The sequence below is a fragment of the Nuphar pumila genome, chromosome 14, assembly GCF_984573655.1.
Source record: "Nuphar pumila chromosome 14, dmNupPumi1.hap1.1, whole genome shotgun sequence".
Lineage (NCBI taxonomy): Eukaryota > Viridiplantae > Streptophyta > Magnoliopsida > Nymphaeales > Nymphaeaceae > Nuphar > Nuphar pumila.
Window position 1 is genome coordinate 74,866,598 of NC_143262.1, and position 19,997 is coordinate 74,886,594.

At 37.3% G+C, this 19,997-nt stretch overlaps 1 protein-coding gene across 1 annotated transcript in view; it reads right to left on the reverse strand.

Moving 5' to 3' along the window:
* LOC149816990 (exocyst complex component EXO70A1-like) overlaps positions 1-19,997 on the reverse strand; it is a 159,823-nt gene that overhangs the window by 90,751 nt on the left and 49,075 nt on the right. The window contains exons 3-6 of the mRNA XM_089987308.1: positions 13,360-13,565; positions 12,561-12,818; positions 667-805; positions 385-597 (exon numbers count right to left, since the gene is read on the reverse strand). Of these exons, the coding sequence (XP_089843434.1) occupies positions 385-597; positions 667-805; positions 12,561-12,818; positions 13,360-13,565 (816 nt within the window). The remainder of the gene's footprint in view (positions 1-384; positions 598-666; positions 806-12,560; positions 12,819-13,359; positions 13,566-19,997) is intronic.

Below are 19,997 nucleotides of genomic sequence, written 5' to 3' on the forward strand. Positions count from 1 at the left end.
CTAACACTTCCCGCTCCTAAGGGTTACAACCGCTTGAGCCTGCTCTTGATGGGCATCTGTTCGATGCAGGCCATGCATCGACTCCTCCTTTTGCTTATCTCACTATCACCTTTATTTCATTCTTACTTCGTTTCCACTATTTTTCTTCATTTTATTCATGAAAAGAGGCTTCAGATCAATTAAGATGTAGCTGAAATCAAGAGTCAAACCCCTATGAATATGTGATTACAGACTTTAAGCACCATTCCAGAATGTTATCCTATTAATGAACACTAACCTAAATATCTCCCAAGGACTTCAATTTCCTTATACAAAACCATGAAGAAAAATTTAAAGATAGTCAAAACGTCCATGAAATTCAGCACAAAGGTGCAGTCTACGTACCTCTGGCTGAAGTTCATGCATTACTTCATACATGTCCATGAGTACAAATAACTTCTCAGGTGCCCTATTGATTTTCGCAATTGCATCTCCAAAACTAAGAAGCATTGCAACACTGCTTGCAGTCACTTCTGCAAAGCACTGATCCTTGAGATTATTCATGCCTTCAAAAATCTGATCACAGACTTTTCGTTCCACAGCAAACAGTACCTTGACCTGTGTGGAAAAGCTTCAGATACTTGTACTGAAGAAGTATTTCAAAAGGAAAGAGTTCAAATGACTTACAGCAATACACATGAAATGAATCCAGTTCCCAATTTTAGCCTCCAAAACTTCCCATTGCAACTTATGAACTTCATCTATACTTATTCTTTCTACACCAAGCTTCCGAAGGCTCTGTTCTAGAACTGTAGCACGGGTATCCCTGGAAGAACGAAAGAAAATACCATGGCCTGAGCATCATTGAACTCTCAGCGATACATGAATGTAGCAGCAGCGGAATGTCAACATTAACATGTGGTAGGGCAACTCACATAAAGGATTACTGGTGAGTTCTAGCAGAAAAAGAGAAAAAGAAAAGCTCAACAAAGAAGACAAGTCAAAATGGATGAACATGTATGTGTGTATGCACTTATTAGTCTTTCTTCTTCTTCTCATTACTACACTGTTCCCACTCCCCTCCTTATTGTCTTGTTCCCTTCTTCCTCTTTTCCCTGCTCTTAAGCAACACTTAGTGCCTTTAACTATTTTGTGTGTTTATGTGGGTGTTTGTGTGCATCATGTGTCTCTGTTGATAGAGAAACAGAGATTAATGATGGGAAAATCACAAAATTTCAAATGATTTATGAGCACGCAAAAATCATATGCTACTAGTAATGGCCCCCACAACTATTCTAGGACCACATATATAAGCTAATAATTTAGAGTTTTCATCAAGGGTAATTTCACAAACATGTGTGCGTGTGTGCATCTACACACACACATTCACCCTAAACACTGAATTTATCAGTCATGCTAATATCTTCACAGTGCTATTCCTCAGGTTATTATTTTCCAATATCTCTTGAGACATGAATGTGCACACACACACACACACACACACACATTCACCTTAAACACTGAATTTTTTCAATCATGCTAATATCTTCACAGTGCTATTCCTCAGGTTATTATCTACCAATAGCTCTTGAGACATGAATTTTTACACACGCGCTTTTAACAGCATGATGAGGTGCTGTTGAAAAGTATTAACAAGGTGTAACGAGGCATAAACTTCAAAGTATGTTTGAGATATACTATTAAAAAGAAGAATACTAAAGAGATTATTAAACATGGTTCATAATACTAGGGCTGTCAATGGGTTTGGTATAAGTTTGGATACCCGCCTGACCTGAATCAAGGTTTTAGGATTTGGTTACAAAAATGAAAACCCTAATAAAAATCTGGCCAGATACGGGACTGTATTTTCTAATCTGAGAGGGTTCAGGTTCGGATGAGAGCACAGAATAAAAAGGTTGGGCCGGATATCCGAGCCAGTAAAACAATAAAGGGGTTGAATACCCAACCTGGACAGTGACATTAATGAATAATGTTAGATGAGGTGTGTCAGGTGTGAGATCCAATACCCACCCATTAGTTTGAAAGAAGTTAGGACAACTAATGCAATAAACACGTTGGTCACAGTGGCATTGAAAAAATAATGCATCACTGAAACCAATTAGACACATAAAGACAACCTAGTACTAAGTACTAACCCAACCCATTTATTAACTAAACCGGGTTTGGGTATTTGTAAAATGCATTTGGGCAGGTATGGGCCTTTCATATCTATACCGACAGCATACTTGAACCCATCCTAGTCCATCTGAGCCTTGGATGTTTCTTGTGGTGTGTGCCTACCTCTTTCCCTTCTTAGAAAACCTCTCCAAGACCCCATTTAAAATCCTAAAAAATCTAGAAATACATTGTTCGTGTTTGGCTCAAGATCCCGGTGCAATGAAAAGAGTTAGAGACTTTGCCGGCTTAATGTGTGCTCGACACCATCACCAACCTAGGGCTAACTAAGCCCGCAGTGAGCTTTATTTTGTTTTTTCTCTCATTTTCATGTTATTTTCGTAGTTATCCTAGATTTTCTAAGTTCTTGATTTTCTAACACTTTACTATTTTTCAAGCTTTTCTCTAGTCTTAAGTTATAAAAATCTTGGATTTTCTCACTCTTCAAATCCACTCAAAGCTCTCCTTAAGATCTCCCTTGTTTTTCTAAAATCTAGTGTAGGATCTCCCATGTTTTCCTAAATCCTAGTTTAGGATCTTTAAAGTTCTCATTTTAGAAATTTTGAGATCTTTATTCTAACCCAAATCTCTTAGGATTTTTGGATTTTCCCTAGGTTTTCTAACCATTGTTCCTAAAAATCTCCATCTCATATTTTCCAAGTTATTCCATGCTCGTATCTTAGCATTATCTGTTAAAATGTATTCCTATTGTATATATATATATATATATATATATATATTCCCTTTGTAATACCCACTAGGAGTAAAGTACTCATTTTACTATTTCACGCACAATGTACTTTTTTACTTTGTTTTCTTTTTCCTTTTTCCTTTTTCCTTTCTTTTCCCACCTTGGGAAGGCCCCTTTAAGGGACGTTGGAGCTTCCAACGGTCACATTTATGACCGTTGGAAGGCCTCCAATGTCCCTTAGGAGCCCTTCCAAGGGCCCTCTCTTTTGCTTATAAATAAAGGGGTTCTCCCCCCATGTAAAGTATGCTTCCTTTGAAGCCTCTCTTGAGTGAAATATAGTTTTTCATCTTCTTTTGTGTGTTTTGCCACTTTTGTGGTTTGGTGTAATCTTGCCCATTAGTGGCTACTTGTGTATGTGCGTGCTTTCTTAATTTCCCTTGGAGATATCACTTTTTCTTATTCGGCACTTCATTACATGGTATCAGAGCCTTGGTTGTGAAAGCTTCATCAGATCCTCTCTTGTCAAGTAATGTCTCTCCTCTCTCTTGCTTTCAAACTCTTTTTCTATAAATGTAACAACCACAAATTTCACACTAAAACTTAAAGAATGATGTGGATTTGGGCCTGGGATCCGTTATTGGATCCAAAAAGAAAAATGTGCATATTTGAGTATTTTAGTAATACTATATAAATAAATAAGTAATAATAATATTTTTTTTTTAAAAAACCATTGTTGGACTCAAGTGGATCCAACTCCTGGATCCACTGCTATTCACGCGACCCGGATCCAAACTGCAATCGGATCCGGCATCGCAGGTCGTGGGTCGGACCCGGATCCGACCCACACCCTGTTAAATTAAAAGAGGGGTTAATAGGGGGGCAACCCGATATGGGTTGCCCGATAAAAAAAATTTGAGAGGGGAAAACCCTCTCCCCTGTGATATCGGGTGTTAGGGTTCAGCCGAACCCTAACACATAAGGAGATGGGAGGTGGGGGAGCACACCGCAGCCGCCGGGAGGAGGAGGAGCTCCTTCCTTTTCGGGAGGCCACCCACCTACAAAGGAGGGACCTCGAACCCTCTTTCCTCTCTCTCTCGCCATCCCCTTTCTCTCTCTCTTCTCTCTCTAACCCTCGGATTCCCCTTCCCCGAGCTCGGGCCTACTGTTTGAAGCCGTGTCAGGAGACGCAACCGACCTCTCCGGTGGCGGTGCTGTCCAGGCCAACCGACCCCTCTCGTAGCTGCCGCAACAACTTCACCGGAAAATGGTAGGGTTCCTGTAAAATTTTTGTTCAGGTCGAGCATAGATCGGGTGGGATGTGGGTTGTCCGAAACCCAGACTGTCGAGTTGTAAATGGGGAAAAATCTCCTGTTGGGGGTTGTCTGTCAATCCCAAACCGAAAACTCCAAATCAACGATTTGGGGTTTCGGATGCTTCTTTTCTTTTTTTTGAATCATGATCTAATTCCTGTCCCCAAAAAAAAAGGGGTTTGTCATTTATGGGTTATACCTGTGTATGTCTCTTTGGGATTTCATGATTTAATTTGATCTAATGAAATTTGTGATTGAGTTGTATACACGTTCATCTGAAATTTCTTATTTATGTATATATATACCTGTAAATATATATACATTCATGTAAATGTTATGATTTAGCATCGTATATAATCTTTGGGACTGCATGACTTGGCTGGGACTATATTCTCTTGAATTTAGTATTTATTTTGTGCAAATCTTTTGGACTGATTATGAAATTGTCTTTACCCAACTCGTGAGAGGCTGATCTAACTCATGAGAGGATGATCTATGATTTACCTGCGGTTTTGGGTTGTAGGGACTGGGTGCCCACTAAAGAACTAAAACGGTAGATTGTGTACCTTGTGTATTGAAGTGGTGGTTAGTCGCATATTAAGCTCCTGCGCTGTGGTGCTTTATGTTTTGGAAAATTTGTTGTAACAGAATTGAGGCATTATAGTAGACTGACACAGAGTCTGTGCACATATGACCATGCTTGAGGGTTGTAAAGGTCTGGACTTTTGTTTTGCATATGATTAATCAATGTGAATGCATGTTTAACTCCTATGTTTTTAGTTGAATTACTTATGATAAACCAAGGTGCTGCCAATATTTGAGTCTTGTATCTGTCTAGTGATAACGATTGTTACCTAATTAATCAAAGTTGGTTGTATGTATTCCAGAGGGTGCAAAGACTAATCAGCTGTCTGTTATAATGGTCTCCCATGATATATGAAGCTGCATGATTAATCAACTGCTAGATGCCTAGTTAGCTGCATGATATGATCATATTCGGTTCATATGAAACAACATATTAAACTGTTGCTCCATGTCGATTTAGTTGCATATTAGGTTGAGATTCAATCTAGTATTTAATTTCGTATTCACTTTATGTTTAAATGCTTAGTTAGTTGCATATTAAACTGCATAGTAACTTGTAAATTTAAATAGATGATTAATTGTATATTAGGCTGCATGTAAATTTGGTGTTCACTCCATAGTAACTAGCAATTTAAATTGATGTTTAGCTGCATATTAAACTGCCTAATTTATGTGGGTCAACTACATATTCCTTCAAAGGGTTCCAATGATTCATTATGTGTACATCATCTAGAAGATTCAAATGGCCATTAAGATGTTTATTTTCCAATGTTCATAGGCTTGTTAAATTGTATATTTGCTGAAGTACTATTGCCTAACACTACATAATTGCTGAAAGTATCAAATGCCAAATAAGTTGTATATCTTGTGGAATGTTCGAATGAGAGGATGTTGGGAGAAATACATATATTACCAAATCTTTAGGACTATACTGCACGTTCAATAAAGTACACCAACTGTGTTTTTGCTTGTTGTCAGAGCTTTTATTACATGCCACCCTTCATAATACATGGGGGAGTTGTAGCAATTTGCTATTAAGGAATAAATAAATGATAATAAGAATGATAAATGAGGTTTTGATAACCGAACATATGGGTCGGGTTGTTGTGGACATATGGAGGTCTAACTAGGGTATTGAGGGTCTTGAATAGGCCGTCGAAGTTATGATGTGAATCCACATGAAAATGAAAGTAAAATATGGTTGCTTGATTGGTTTAAAGGCACCAGAGCGCTTTGAGTGGGTTATGCAATCAATACGACAAAGAATGGGAACTGTCTATACACCTTGGTAAAATGACTAAGGTTGGGAATTCTACTGTTAGGATAGTAGAAGGAAGTTGGGGAAATGCCCTGTACTTCGGCAAATAAATTAAATGAAAAGCTTAACCCACTCAGTTTCGGGCTTACCTTGGAGAGGGTAGGTGGTACAAAACTCCGGGGACGTGTTTATCTGTTCGAGCTAAAGTGACTCGTTGGTCCCCAGTCCTCGAAGTTGGGGGACCCAGACTACCAATTGGTCCTAGGTGGTAGTTTTATGTACTTCTGCAGAAGTTAGGGATGCATCATGTTTTGGTTTTGGCCTTTAGGAGTTTCTCTCGGTCACTGGCCGCTCCCTTGGGATTTCAGTCACAGTTAAAATATTCGGGTTAATAAAACAACCTTGAATAATATACCCCCGAACGTTCTCTTCTGTGATGGTTGCCTTGGCCCGTGTGTACCCGCGGGATAAGAAAAGATAAACATTAACTAGAACAGTTAGGTATCACTGTGTTGGAGTCATTAAAGAGACAACTGTTTACTTTTTCATCATGCTTTATATTCGGTGCTTATGATAAAACAACATCCTAAACTGTGCATATATTTGTTAATTGAATTCATATTATGGATGTTATATAGATGTTATTCATGTTAGTGTAAGTTCTGCTTTAATTGTTTAATACCTTGCTTAATTGTTGTAGTTGCATAAAATGCTTTTTGTGATTAAGTATAACTGTTACATAATCTACCTTTTTATTTAGATATATGTCTGTTATTGCTGTTGCATCGACTTCCTTATGTGTTTATATATAGACTGAAAATCACACACGACACCCACATCACACACCTGACACATGATCTACTTGCAAGAATAATTACAGTATTCCTACTTAGACGTGGTAGTCTAATTCCTATAATTTTTATCATTTTCAGGCACAGAGTAGTCCATAAGCGAAGCAGGATTAGGCGCTGACCAGGACTGGATCTATTTGTTCCTCGGCGATCCTACTTTCTTTCAGATTGGAAATTTAATTTGAGATTCATAATGTGAAAACTCTGATGTTGGATTCTATTATTATTGAAATAAAAATAAATGGTGTGGTTTGCTTTTACCTTCCTGTACCATTCTGAAATGCTTAACCCGAGAATTATTAGTTGTTTCCGTTTAAAAAAAAATCCTTAAAAATTTGGGTTAAATTTCGGGGCGTTACAATAAATAGCCGACAAGGATGCCAAAATCGACCTCTCATTCAAATTGAATGGGATCAATTATCGTATGTGGGAGGCCACTATGGAAAATAATCTCAAAGGTAAAAACTTTGGGGTTATGTGTGTGGAACCATTCCGGAACCACAATTGAAATTAACTAAGTTTGAAGGCAATGAGGAAAAAGCATTGAATGAAGAAGAAAAAGAGAAAGTCATTCTTGACTTCTCTTAAAAAATGGAAGATTGGGAAAGTGAGCATGCTAAAATTTTAGCATGGTTCATGAATAATGTTGAATTAAAAATTTGTGCAAATCTAGCAAAGTTCAAGAAGGTCAATGAAGCTTGGTTTTTTATGAAAAGCATGTACACTCAAAGAGACCATGCTAGACACTTCTTCCTACAAGAAAAAGTAAGAGAAACCAAGCAAGGTGATATGAGTATTAGGGACTATTATTGTAACGACCCCAACTCATACCTTTGAAAAATGCAGAATTTTTTTTTCTTAGAGTTGCGGAAAACTTCCCAGAGACCTGGGGTCCCTACAGTTCCAATTTCAGTTGGATAACCACACACCACAAACCAACTTACATTTATCATTCATAACCAACCAAGTGAACTCTTTTATTAATGAATCAATAAGAGTCATATTCAATGTCAAAAGTGAAATAACAAATTGCAGGAAATAAGAAGAACTAAAAGAAAACAAAAGTAGAGTCACGCTGTTCGTAAGTGAAGTCGTCTGAAACAAATATGGCCCTCGTACCCCCTCAGAAGCGAGTCCATTTCACTGATCACCTGTGTTTGGGAAAAACCAATAAAATAAGAGGGTAAAAAATCCGAGGAATTCTGCGTACAGGTTTCCCTAATGAATCAAATAAGAAAAAGAACATAAATAAGATCCATGTAATATTTTAGGAGGATACAATTATAACCAAATTATAAGGCAATTAACCAGTTATGCAACAATAAAATAAACATTAAGCGTGAGGGAACACTAAGTGAGTAACAGTGATTATAATTTAATCAATAAAGGCATTTGAATGCAATGATCAATGTATAACAACCAAGTGAACAGGTAAACATGCATGAACTAATGCAGAGCAAGAATATGCATGATTTATGTATAATGCATGAACCCATATTATCTTTCATTTAAGCTTCCCTCTTTCCATATGCATGTCCTATTAAATGCACACAATCTTTAAGTTCCTCTTTTTAATTTATCATTGCACGCGGATACACCAAACAGGTACAATCCCCGAGGTCAAGTAGGGTTCCCGGGGTAACTTCACACACAATTTGTATTTTATTACCGGGTTCCAAACTTAGCCCTCGATCGATATCAGGAAACAACACCATCCATCGGAACCTTGGAAAACAGCATCCAAAGTCGGGGACACCAGGGAAAACAGCATCCACTGGCGCCACTTTCTTGGTATACCAAAACAAACTCACAGCTGTGACTAACACACCACTCCCGGGTAAAGTGGTGGACTCTCCCTAAAACCGTGGCCAGGAGAAGAACCTCAATATCGAGTTCAGGGGCAACAAAACGCACACGGAGTTTTTGTATCCTCACGGTTTCCCCTAAACCGCAATATCCAAGATTCCCACGCTAAAGCAGGGACATCAAGGAGAAAGTGAATTACATTGTTCTTTACTTTCTTTTATCTGGTTATTAATTCATTTCTTTTATATTTGCAAATTTACATGCAGAATTAATAACATAAGCTTGTACATCAGCATGCTAAGCTTTTTCACGGGACCACCGCCCGTGACAACATAGAACAGTGCGGTAAAACAATAATATTACATTTGATTTGTTGCAATGCATCAAAATAACTAAAACAGAGAACAACTGGTTCTCGAGGCTCACCCAGCCTCCTGATGATCATTTGATTATCAATGCATTGACATGCAAAAATCATGAATAACAGGTCATTATGAATTCTTTTCTATGCTTTCATTCCATACACATGCTCATATCCCATGTATGATTTTATTTAGCCTATGCATTCATGTCAATGCATGCTTTAACATACTTGTTCTTGTCACATTCATACTTTGATGAAATTACACATCTTAATCAGCATATGAACCTTCAAGTGGCGGTGCACGTGTCAATACATCAAGTTAGTGTACAATATGCATAAGATGCAGCTTTGCAGCAAATACTTTGATTTTGGCTTAATGTGTGAAATACAGAAAAACAAAACATATCATGCTCTTACACACATAGGTCTGAATATCAGGTAAGCATAAATATGAAATTTCAAGAAGAACCGAACCTTACATAGGCTAATTTAACTCAGCCTATAATATTTAGTTTAAGCCGTGGAAAACAGCCTGTACGACAACAACCGAAAACATTTACATGTTTAGCTAAATTATGATAACATCCATAACGTTTGTGTCATACAGATTACATGGGTGTATTCCTAACAATCTTTGCACGTCCATATGCCTCTTAATCACCTTGTAAATAGGTATGACAGGATGCATGAAACCCCCGTCGTACCCATCCGATCTTCACGGTTCATCAAGGGAGATGATGGATGGTACAAAGACTCCGATGGGCAGGTTGTTAACAACCACCCCACGGGCAAAAGACTCGGTTTTCCCCAGTCATCGGAGTTAGGGGAATTGGGATTACCATAAATTATCCTAGGTGGTAATTCCCAGGCACTTCTGCAGAAGTTGGATGCATCCATGGGCCACGAATGCCTTTGGGGATTTACTCTCTTGGTCACTGACCGTCCCCTTAGGAGCGGACTCAGTCAGCCATCCGGGTTAATGAAAACACCTGACATAATAAACCCCCGGATCGGTCTCGGCTGTTTCTACGTTTCGCGTCTGTGCGTACCCACAGGCCAGTTAATATCAGAACTTAAAGAATATATTCAGGAATAGATATAGATGACTGAGACTTACACTGCTTCTCTTTGCACTTATTACATTTGCTAGAATAGACTACAACTGCTTTAATTGCTTAAATATCATAATTGCTTATCTCATGAATGTCCTGTTTTATTTTCATTCTACTTATCTGTTCGTGCACCTACTAGTTTGTTATGAAACTGACCCATTTCATGAGCAGGTGAGGAGTAGGACTTCACTGGCGGCCGATGGCGTGGTGCAACGTGGATCAAGATTCATTTTCTTTCTGCTGGCGGCTTGGCTCTGGGACTTTTTGGAGTTTTTCTTAGATTTATTGAACTTTGGAATAAAAGACCCATTTTGTAATAAACTGCAGAATTTAATCGATTGCCTTATTTCTTAAATTCCCTTAAGATGTTGTACATGTGAATGATGGTTTTTCAGCTAACGTACCCAGGATTGTTGACTTGTGTCCCTTTCTAAATGTCTTCCGATGTTGTTTTTTAAATATTAAACTTTAAATCTTTGAAAGGTTTTTCGATAAGGTTTTCGAAATCACAAGTCGAAATTTTGGGGTGTTACAAGAGCAATACATTAATTTGGGGTTTTCTATTAAGTTTGTAGTTTTCTATTAGCTTGTTAGATATGATCAGATCTGAGTACTTGAAACCATGTATAAGAGTGTATAATTGTATGCATGAGGTTGGGTGAAATTCTATATGTCACAGTCTCATAAGTTTCTTTCTCATAGTTAAAGTATGCTGGATGTGATTTGTTTAAGTGGAATTCATTGTTTCCTCAGAATAAATTGGATTAAATCATGTGCTTCTTAGTGATGTTCGAGATACTTTATTTGGTATGTCTTGTTCGGTCGATGTTGCAATATGCTGTTAATATTGTCATTTGATGTGCTATAACCAATAAAAGATAGTTTCACTTAGTAGGGTATTACATTGAAAAACTTTGCCTAATGGACAAAATGGGTTGAATACCCGATATGGGTATTGGAACTATTAGCTTGTAGGCTATGACAATGAAACTGATGAAAAAACTTATTATAAATGATTGAATGTCTAACTGGTTTAAAGACATTGGGCATTGTGCTTGGTTGGTTTAAAGGCACCGGAGCACCTAGGGTGGGTTATGAAATCAATATGGCAAATAAATGGGGACTGTCCTATTTCACCTTAGTAAAATGACTAAGGTTAGGAGTTCTACTGCTGTGGTAGTGGGGGGGGGGGGGAAGTTGGGGAAAATACCCCGTACTTCGGAAAATAAATTAAATGAAAAGATTAACCCACTCAGTTCTTGGGCTTACCTTGGAGAGGGTAGGTGGTACAAAACTCTGGGGGCACGTGTTTTGGTTTCGAGCGTAAAGCGACTCGTTGGTCCCAGTCCTCAGAGTTGGGGGACCCAGACTACCAATTTTGTCCTAGGTGGTAGTTCTTTGTTCTTCTGCAGAAGTTAGGGATGCATCCTGTTTTGGTTTTGGCCTTTGGGAGTTTCTCTCGGTCACTGGCCGCTCCCTTGGGATTTCAGTCACAGTTAGAATGTTCGGGTTAATAAAACAACCTTGAATAATATACCCCCGAACGTTCTCTTCTGTGATGGTTGCCTTGGCCCGTGTGTACCCGCGGGATAAAAAAAGATAAACATTAAGTAGAACAGTTAGGTATCACTATGTTGGAGTCATTAAAGAGACAATGGCTTACTCTTTCATCATGCTTTATATTCGGTGCTTATGATGAAACGACATCCTAAACTGTGTATATATTAGTTAATTGAATTCATATTAAGGATGTTATTCATGTTAGTGTAAGTTCTGCTTTAATTGCTTAATACCTTACTTAATTGTTGTAGTTGCATAAAATGTTTTTTGTGCTTAAGTATAACTGTTACATAATCTACCTTTCTATTCAGATATATGTCTATTATTGCTATTGCATCGAATTCCTTATGTGTTTATGTTTAGACTGAAATTCAACACGGCACCCACATCACACTTGACACATGATGTACTTGCAAGAATAATTACAGTTTTCCTACTTAGACGTGGTAGTCTAATTCCTATAATTCCTATTATTTTCAGGAGAAGAGTAGTTCTATGAGCGATGCGGGATGAGGCGCTGACCAAGACTTGATCTATTTGTTCTCTGGCGGTCCTACTTTCTTTAGGATTGGACAATTTGATTTTGAGACTCATGATGTGAAAACTTTGATTCTATTATTTTTGAAATAAGAATAAATGGTGTGGTTTGCTTTTACTTTCCTGTATCGTTCTGAAATACTTAACCCTGTAATCATTTGTTGTTTCCGTTTTAAAAAAAAAAATCCTTGAAAATTTGGGTTAAATTTCGGGGCATTACACCAAGTCCTCACTTGAGACCACACAATTCAAGTTGTAAACCATTTTTTGCAAACAAAAGAGTCGTGAATAATGCAGCAAGCCGACCATGTCAACAAGGCAAACCTGGTTACCTGTACATTTTTATGCACTGCTGCTGGTGTCCTGCTTGTATCATCCTCTGAGCCAACTCGTGCAGTAAAGGCATTACCCTCTGTGGGATAAGCGTTGGAAATGTATGAACTGTAGTATCTGTACTTTTAACTTGTTTTGCATGATTGGCATTGGACGTGTTCTTGCCATTGGAATCACCATGTGGCCCAGGTGATCCTGTTGATGGATGCATAGAGTTGGGAAGGCACTCAGAAAGTAGATCAGGTTCCACAACTCTACTGAAATTCAGAAAGGGGCATACTGTCAGAATACAGTTATAAGCCCTACAAACATATTCTGCAAGCTATGTAACAACTGTTGAATGAAGATAAAGATTACGTGAGGTAATGCATTAACAATTGAATATCTACATGAACCAAAAGAACCAAGGAGATTATATCAGTATGATTATGACTCATAAGATGCTCATGCAGTGAACATCTAAAAGCTAGAGCAACCACAGAGAAAAATACTGTCTAAAAGCTTTCCATTGATGAAAGACCTGATAGAAAGTAGGCTCTTTCTTATCATGCTCAGGAAACATAAACAGGAAAATAAAATATGCCCCAGAATAAACATTTCATTCGACATGTAAATGACATCTGCGTGGTCCTGCTCAAGTCGGTGCTCAACTGACAAATCCCAAAGCTCATGCAGAAAGAAATCACAACAAAGTTAACAAGTGGTGTCCGAATGGTTCTTCAAGAAATACAGACTATTAAAACAAGACACAAGTGCTGAAAATAGCAAACTGAACCCATTGTTTGTAACTAAGCACACCTATAAGAAGATAGCAGTTGCTTAAACTCTTCTTCAAGCTTCTGCATGGCTTTGGTTAGCAAACAATTTATATAGTTGAGAACACCATCACAATTGTTGAAGTTTTTGTTAGAACTGAAGAAATGAAGATTCTTTTTCAACTGATTCACTGCTTCCATATAGCCTCTATGATCCTCATGTGGTCCCTTCATTATCTTAAGCTCTGCCTGTCATTTTTCAAAATAAGATGAAATCAGCCCTCAAATATTAATATGTACGTACTTCTAGAAGACATTTAGTAGCAGGAGATACATTTTGTATTACGACTTTTCTATGCAACAGTTCCACTAAAATGATGAATAGAAGTATTACACATGTTCATAAAAAAGAATAATGATATGAACAAACTAACAAAAGCATGTCATCAAGGCAAACAAATAGTTCATTCTAAGATGGAAAAATTGTTCCAAATCAAATGTCTTTAAATAACTGATGAAACTTGAGGCATAAGTCCTGTCCAACCATGTGATTTTCACTATTACATTCAACAAGTGGTAGTGAATATGCTAGTTGTCTAAAATGTGAACCAACTGTTACTGTAAACATATATATATATATATATATATATATATATATATATATATATACATGTATTTCTGTACATATGTATCCTAGGGGCATTTTGGTCTTTTAACATATACAAAATTCATATGTATTTTTATCTTTTTCTATTTCTCTAATTTATTTTTATTGTTGTAAACATTCCCAGCCTCAAGGACCTTATTGGGAATATCCCCAAAAGAGTCATTGGGACTCTACCCAATGGCTACATTTCTAACAGTTGGGTAGGTCCCAGCGGCTCCTTTGAGACACTCATTTGTGTATAAATATGGGGTTAAACCCCAACCATTGTAAGTGTTCTTCAAGGGATTATTCTCCAATAATATTGATCATTTTTATGTGTGTTATCAGCTCATAAGTGGCTCATTCTTGTGTTTTCATGTGTTGATCCATAATAGGTCATATTTTCAAGTATTATCTTTCCCATAAGTGGTACATCAAGGCATATACTGATAACATGGTATCAGAGCCTATTAACTCTTTGGTGATATTCAACTCTTTCTCAAGCATATTTTGAAGTGGCGTGAAGATCGAGCCTCACCTCAGGAAGCGTGCCTACCGACCTTCTTGAAGATTAGTCTTTTTATAGATGCATATTAGAGACATTGGTGTTTGAAAAGGAGTTGAAAGTTTGCTCCAGTATTTATTTTTCTTCCTCTCTCTTCTTTCTTGCTTTGTATTCATTGGTTTCATGGTCGACAAAGAAGCGGTGATGGTAGTTCTAATCAAATTTGATGGAAAGAACTACAATTTATGGGCTACTGCCAATAAAAGAATCTTTGTTGGCAAAGGATTGTGGGAGTATATTTATGGTTCCGCAATAAAGCCACAACTCACTCTCACAAAATCCATTAAAAAAAATGATGTAACCATTAAGGAGGAAGTCCTCAAATGAGAAGAAAAGGAAAAATCCCTTATAGGTTATAAGAAAGCTTTGAAAGAATGAAAAATTGATCATGCAAGGCACTTTATTTATTTATGGAAAGTATGAAGTTTGAACGAAGACACATGTGAAACTATTTTGGAGTTCAAAAAAGCCAATGAAGCATGGTTATTCGTTAAACAAACCTATACTCAATGCAACATTGCATTTAGATAGGAGCTTCAAGACAAGATATACAATTGTAAACAAGATGACAAGAGTATTAGAGAGAACTTTGGCTCTTTAAAGTTGTGAGATCAAATGGCTAAGTTAGAGCCTATTTGGGAAACTCCCAAAGATGCTCAACTTAGAAAGAGCAAATAAATAATGAACAATTTTTTCAATTTATGAGAGGATTGCGACACGTGTTTGAACAAATGAGAAGTAACAGCATTTATAGTAGATAAGATGGGCTTCCTCCTATTCAAGAGGTTTTAGCTCAAGTGTGAATGAAAGAGACTAGATTAAGGTCTCAAAATGAAATGAAAGAAGCTAAGGACAATGTGTTGTCATTTCAAAAACCGGAGCCAACACCCATACATACAAACCCCCACACTTTATTGGGAATATCCCCAAAAGAGTCACTACATTTCTAGCCGTTGGGTAGGTTCCAACGACAACTTTGAGCCTCTCATTTGTGTATAAATATGGGGTTAACCCCCAACCATTTTAAGTGTTCTTCAAGGGATTATTCCCCAATAATATTGATCATTTTTATGTGTGTTCTCAGCCCATAAGTGGCTCATTCTTGTGTTTTTATGTGTTAACCCATAAGAGGTACATCAAGGCATATACTTCAGCTCGTGACACCAACATATGGGTGGATGAAATTTTCCAGAAATAACCCTTTTCATTGGAAACCAGATCGAAATTTAACTTTATGAGTTCTTTTATAATGTTAAGTATTTAAACAAATATTCAAAAAGGGGAGGCATATAAGAGGGAGAGCTCAAAAATATATTCTCCATTGTCTCTGCAAAATGAATACATAAGCCTCTAAGGGTTGACCCCTTAGGTTGACTCTCTAAATAGAAACTGGACAACTATGTCCTCATCAAGCTGACCAAAAATAAGTACACTATATGCTCATTACATGGATGAAAAAGAAAGGCTAAGAAAGACAAAGAAAACAAATACAATGTATGTACAGGATCTTACATGGAAACAATAAGAAATTCCAATAGTGCCCCTAAACATAGCCAAACCTATTATTTTCATGCTCCCCCATCAAACGTAAGATGGTGCAAGAGGATCCATTGTGAGTTCGGAGATGGAAGTGCAAAACTGGACTGTCAGATGTGCCTTGGTAAATATATTGGCAATTTGATACAATGAATCTATGTCACATGGATACGAATGCAGGAACAGGACACGATGCGGATTCACTTGGTATGATTCGATAATTCTCAATAATTAGGACATGGAGACATGGCTGTAAAAACACATAGATGTATATATGTGTGTGTATATGCATAAAACAACAGTTCTAAATCACTATAATTAGAAACATCAAATAATGAAAGTAAATTGAAATTGAAATGTAATGCAATTGATGATAATTTTCAAAAGAAAAAGAGTTTAAGTGAATATGAAATATGTAAATAAGATCATAAAAGAAAATGAATAACGCTAATGACACAATGTTGACTGTATGAAACTGGTTTGACTGTGCCCATGAAGTGTCATTAGAGTAAGTCAATCATTCTGCCATGAGTTACATATTACTACCATAGCCACATATATTAGTCAAAGCTATATCCTGGTAAGGCAAAATCTTGAGATATTATAGGCCTTTTGCTAAATGTCAAGAAAATGTTAGCATTTAAATATATAAAAAATGAAAAATAACCCAATAAATGAGAAAAGAAGAAGCATAGATAATTACCTTTTTTTACATATAAATTTAAAATTAGGGGCTTTTATCATGTAAAAAGTCCAAAGATAAAAGGAAAAATCATTTTAGAATATAGCAGGAATAAAAAGAGAAATCATTTTAAAATATAGAGAAGAAATACAATGTAGAAAATAACTGAAATATCATGATATTATATTATTGTGACATTTCCAAATTTCTTGTATTTCAAAGATATCATGATATTTTGGCTATTTAATCATTTTCCCATCATATAGCAATAATATCATAATATGTTCAAAATATTGCTGATATCTGTCACAATGATTGCTACATATTGGGACCCATTTGAGAATTTTTTGCTTGCTTGCAATAAAAGTTACGAACTACCCCTGAGAATAATGGTATTTCATAGTGTGTTTACAAGATATCACAATATTCCTCACATATCCACTCATTTGTGGATGGATTTATGGGTTTTTGTGATGATTTTACCTTTTTGCTGGAGACTGTCACTGCAACATATCTAGCGACACACCCTGTCGTTGCAACATACATGGCAACACTCTTTTCTTGGAAGTGCCACTCCTTTTTTAGAAGCGACACTCAATGTCGTTGCAGCACATCTAGCAACACTCCTTTTTTTCTTGAAGCGGAACCCCTTTTTGGAAGCGACACTCTTTTTTCGTTAATGACACTATCAGCAATACTCCTTTTTGGAAGGGACACTATTCTTTGAAGGTGACACTCCTTTTTGGCAATAACACTGTGAGTGACACTCCTTTTTCGATAATGACACTGTCAGCCACACTCTTTTTTGGAAACAACACCTTTTTTTGCAATGACACTCCTTTTTTGGAAGCAGCACTCCTTTTCTTTTAAGCAGCACTTCTTTTTTGAAAGTGACACTCCTTAATAGAGCTGTATAATAGTCAATTCAAGGCTCTCAAATAGAGAGCTTTTAGTGACACTTCTCTTTAAGCCATCATCACTAAAAAGTGATGGTGACACTCTTTTTTAAGGACTTTTCAATGTTCTGATTACTCATCATCCCCAATGGTGGTCACTATCGTCGATAATTGATAGGCAACACTCATCTTTCAGCAACGACACTCCTTTTCGGTAATGACACTTCTTTTCAGTAATGGCACCATCAGTGTCACTCCTTTTTAACGACTTGTCAATGTCCTCGATGCTCGTCATCACCAATAGTGGCCACCATTGCTGGTAATTGGTGACAGTCCTCTTTAGGTCGTTGTTAATCAGGTCACTGGTGAAAAAAGGAGTGTTGCTGACAGTTTCATTGTCGTAAGATGAGTATATCGCCTACCAATTACTAGTGATAGTACCCTCTAATGGTGATAATGGATACCGAGGACATTGAAAAGTCCTTAAAAAAGAGTGCTGTTGACAGTGTTGTTGCTGAAAAAAGGAGTGTTGCTTCTAAAAATGAAGTGTCACTTTCAAAAGAGGAGTGTCGCTTCCAATAAAAGGAGTGCTGATAGAGATGTGGCAGTGACAATGTCACTTCTAAAAAATGAGTGTCACTTCTAAAAAAGGAGTGTCGCTAGATATGCTGCAGCAACAAGGTGTGTCACTAGATATGTTACAGTGATAGTGGTAAGGCAGTCTCTAGCAGAAGGGTAAAATTGTCACAAAACCCCAAAAATGAGCAGGTGTGTATGCGAGGAATATTGTGATATCTTGTGGACACACTATGCAATACCATTATTTTTATAGGTAGTATGATCATTTGTCGTAAAAGTTAATGTGTAGCATTAATTATTGAGGGCTTAAACATCCTAAACAGTTTATACTTCCTACACTACCAAAAGGAAGACAACATGCATACATATATATATATATATATAGTAGAGTGCAGATGCTGAATCAATGGGTGCTTGAACACCTACTTGATGTTGCTGAGCGTCCATCGTGCGCACGATGGATGTTCATCGTTTTTTTTACACTAAAAAGGGGAAAAATACGCAAAAAATGGCCAAAAAGGCCATTAGCGGTGCTTCAAAAGCGCTAAAGCCCCAAAGGGACACACACAGCATTAGAACGCGTCCCTTGACCCTTTAGTGTGCCTCAAAAGTGGCACTAAAACCCCATTTTGTGTGTTTTGGGGTTTTTTAGCATTTTTTTTTTGTTTTTTGCACGCTGACCATCCATCAACGCGCATGATGGACAGTCAGCTCAATTAAGCTACAATTAGGCAACTATTGATTCAGCAGGTATGGCCTTACTATATATAGGGAAGGGGACCGTCGAACAATAGGATGGTCCAAACCATCCAACTCACCCCAAACTGTCTGATTAATGAAAATTGGATAGTTCTGGGTGCTTTTTGAAAAGAAGTGTTTTCTCTGGTAACGGGTCATGGATCTGGAGATCCAGACCCGTGACTTCTCATTAATGGCATTGTGTAATATAGTTTATTTTAATGAGGGTATTTTAGTACCCTAATTTTGTAATAGCATGTTAATATAAAGGAGTATACACAGCAGCCGACCCTAATACAACAGGGTATCGGTTTTTTCCCCAACTTCTCTCTCCCTTTCTCTATCTCTCTCTGTTTCTCAGCTCTCACGCGTGGAACGACCTGGAGATTGAAAATCTAACATGGTATCAAAGCCACGCTTCAGTTGAAACTGGAATCGATCTCAAAGGTACGTCTGAAAGATCTATCTCCTCTCGATTTCCTCTTTTAAGTCAAGAAAATATTTTTTTTTTCTGTCTCCCCTTCTCATCTGATTTTTTTTTTCTGGTTCACGACTGACCCAGTCCATTTTTGGGTCTGTCTCCCCATCTCATCTGACATTTTTATTGATTCACGACTGACCCAGTCCATTTTTGGGTCTATCTCCCCATCTCATCTGATATTTTTTCTGGTTCACGACTGACCCAGTCCATTTTTGGGTTTGTCTCCCCATCTCATCTGATATTTTTTTCTGGTTCACGACTGACCCAGTCCATTCTTTTCTCCCCAATCAGACTTGATCTGCGTTCTATGTCCCTTGAACTTAATATACCCTGTTTATCGTTCATTCTTCATTCTGTCATTAATATACCCTGTTTATCGTTCTTAATCGTAGCGTGATCTAATCACGCAATCGGGGCCCTATTTTGATTCAGCTGCATCCTTGATCAGATCTGATCAAGCCGATATATCCTCATTTCTTCTACTTTATCACCTTTAGCTTGAAAGCATTGCGTCAATACCAAGTGGGAATTCATATTCACAATTTTTTTTTTCATACC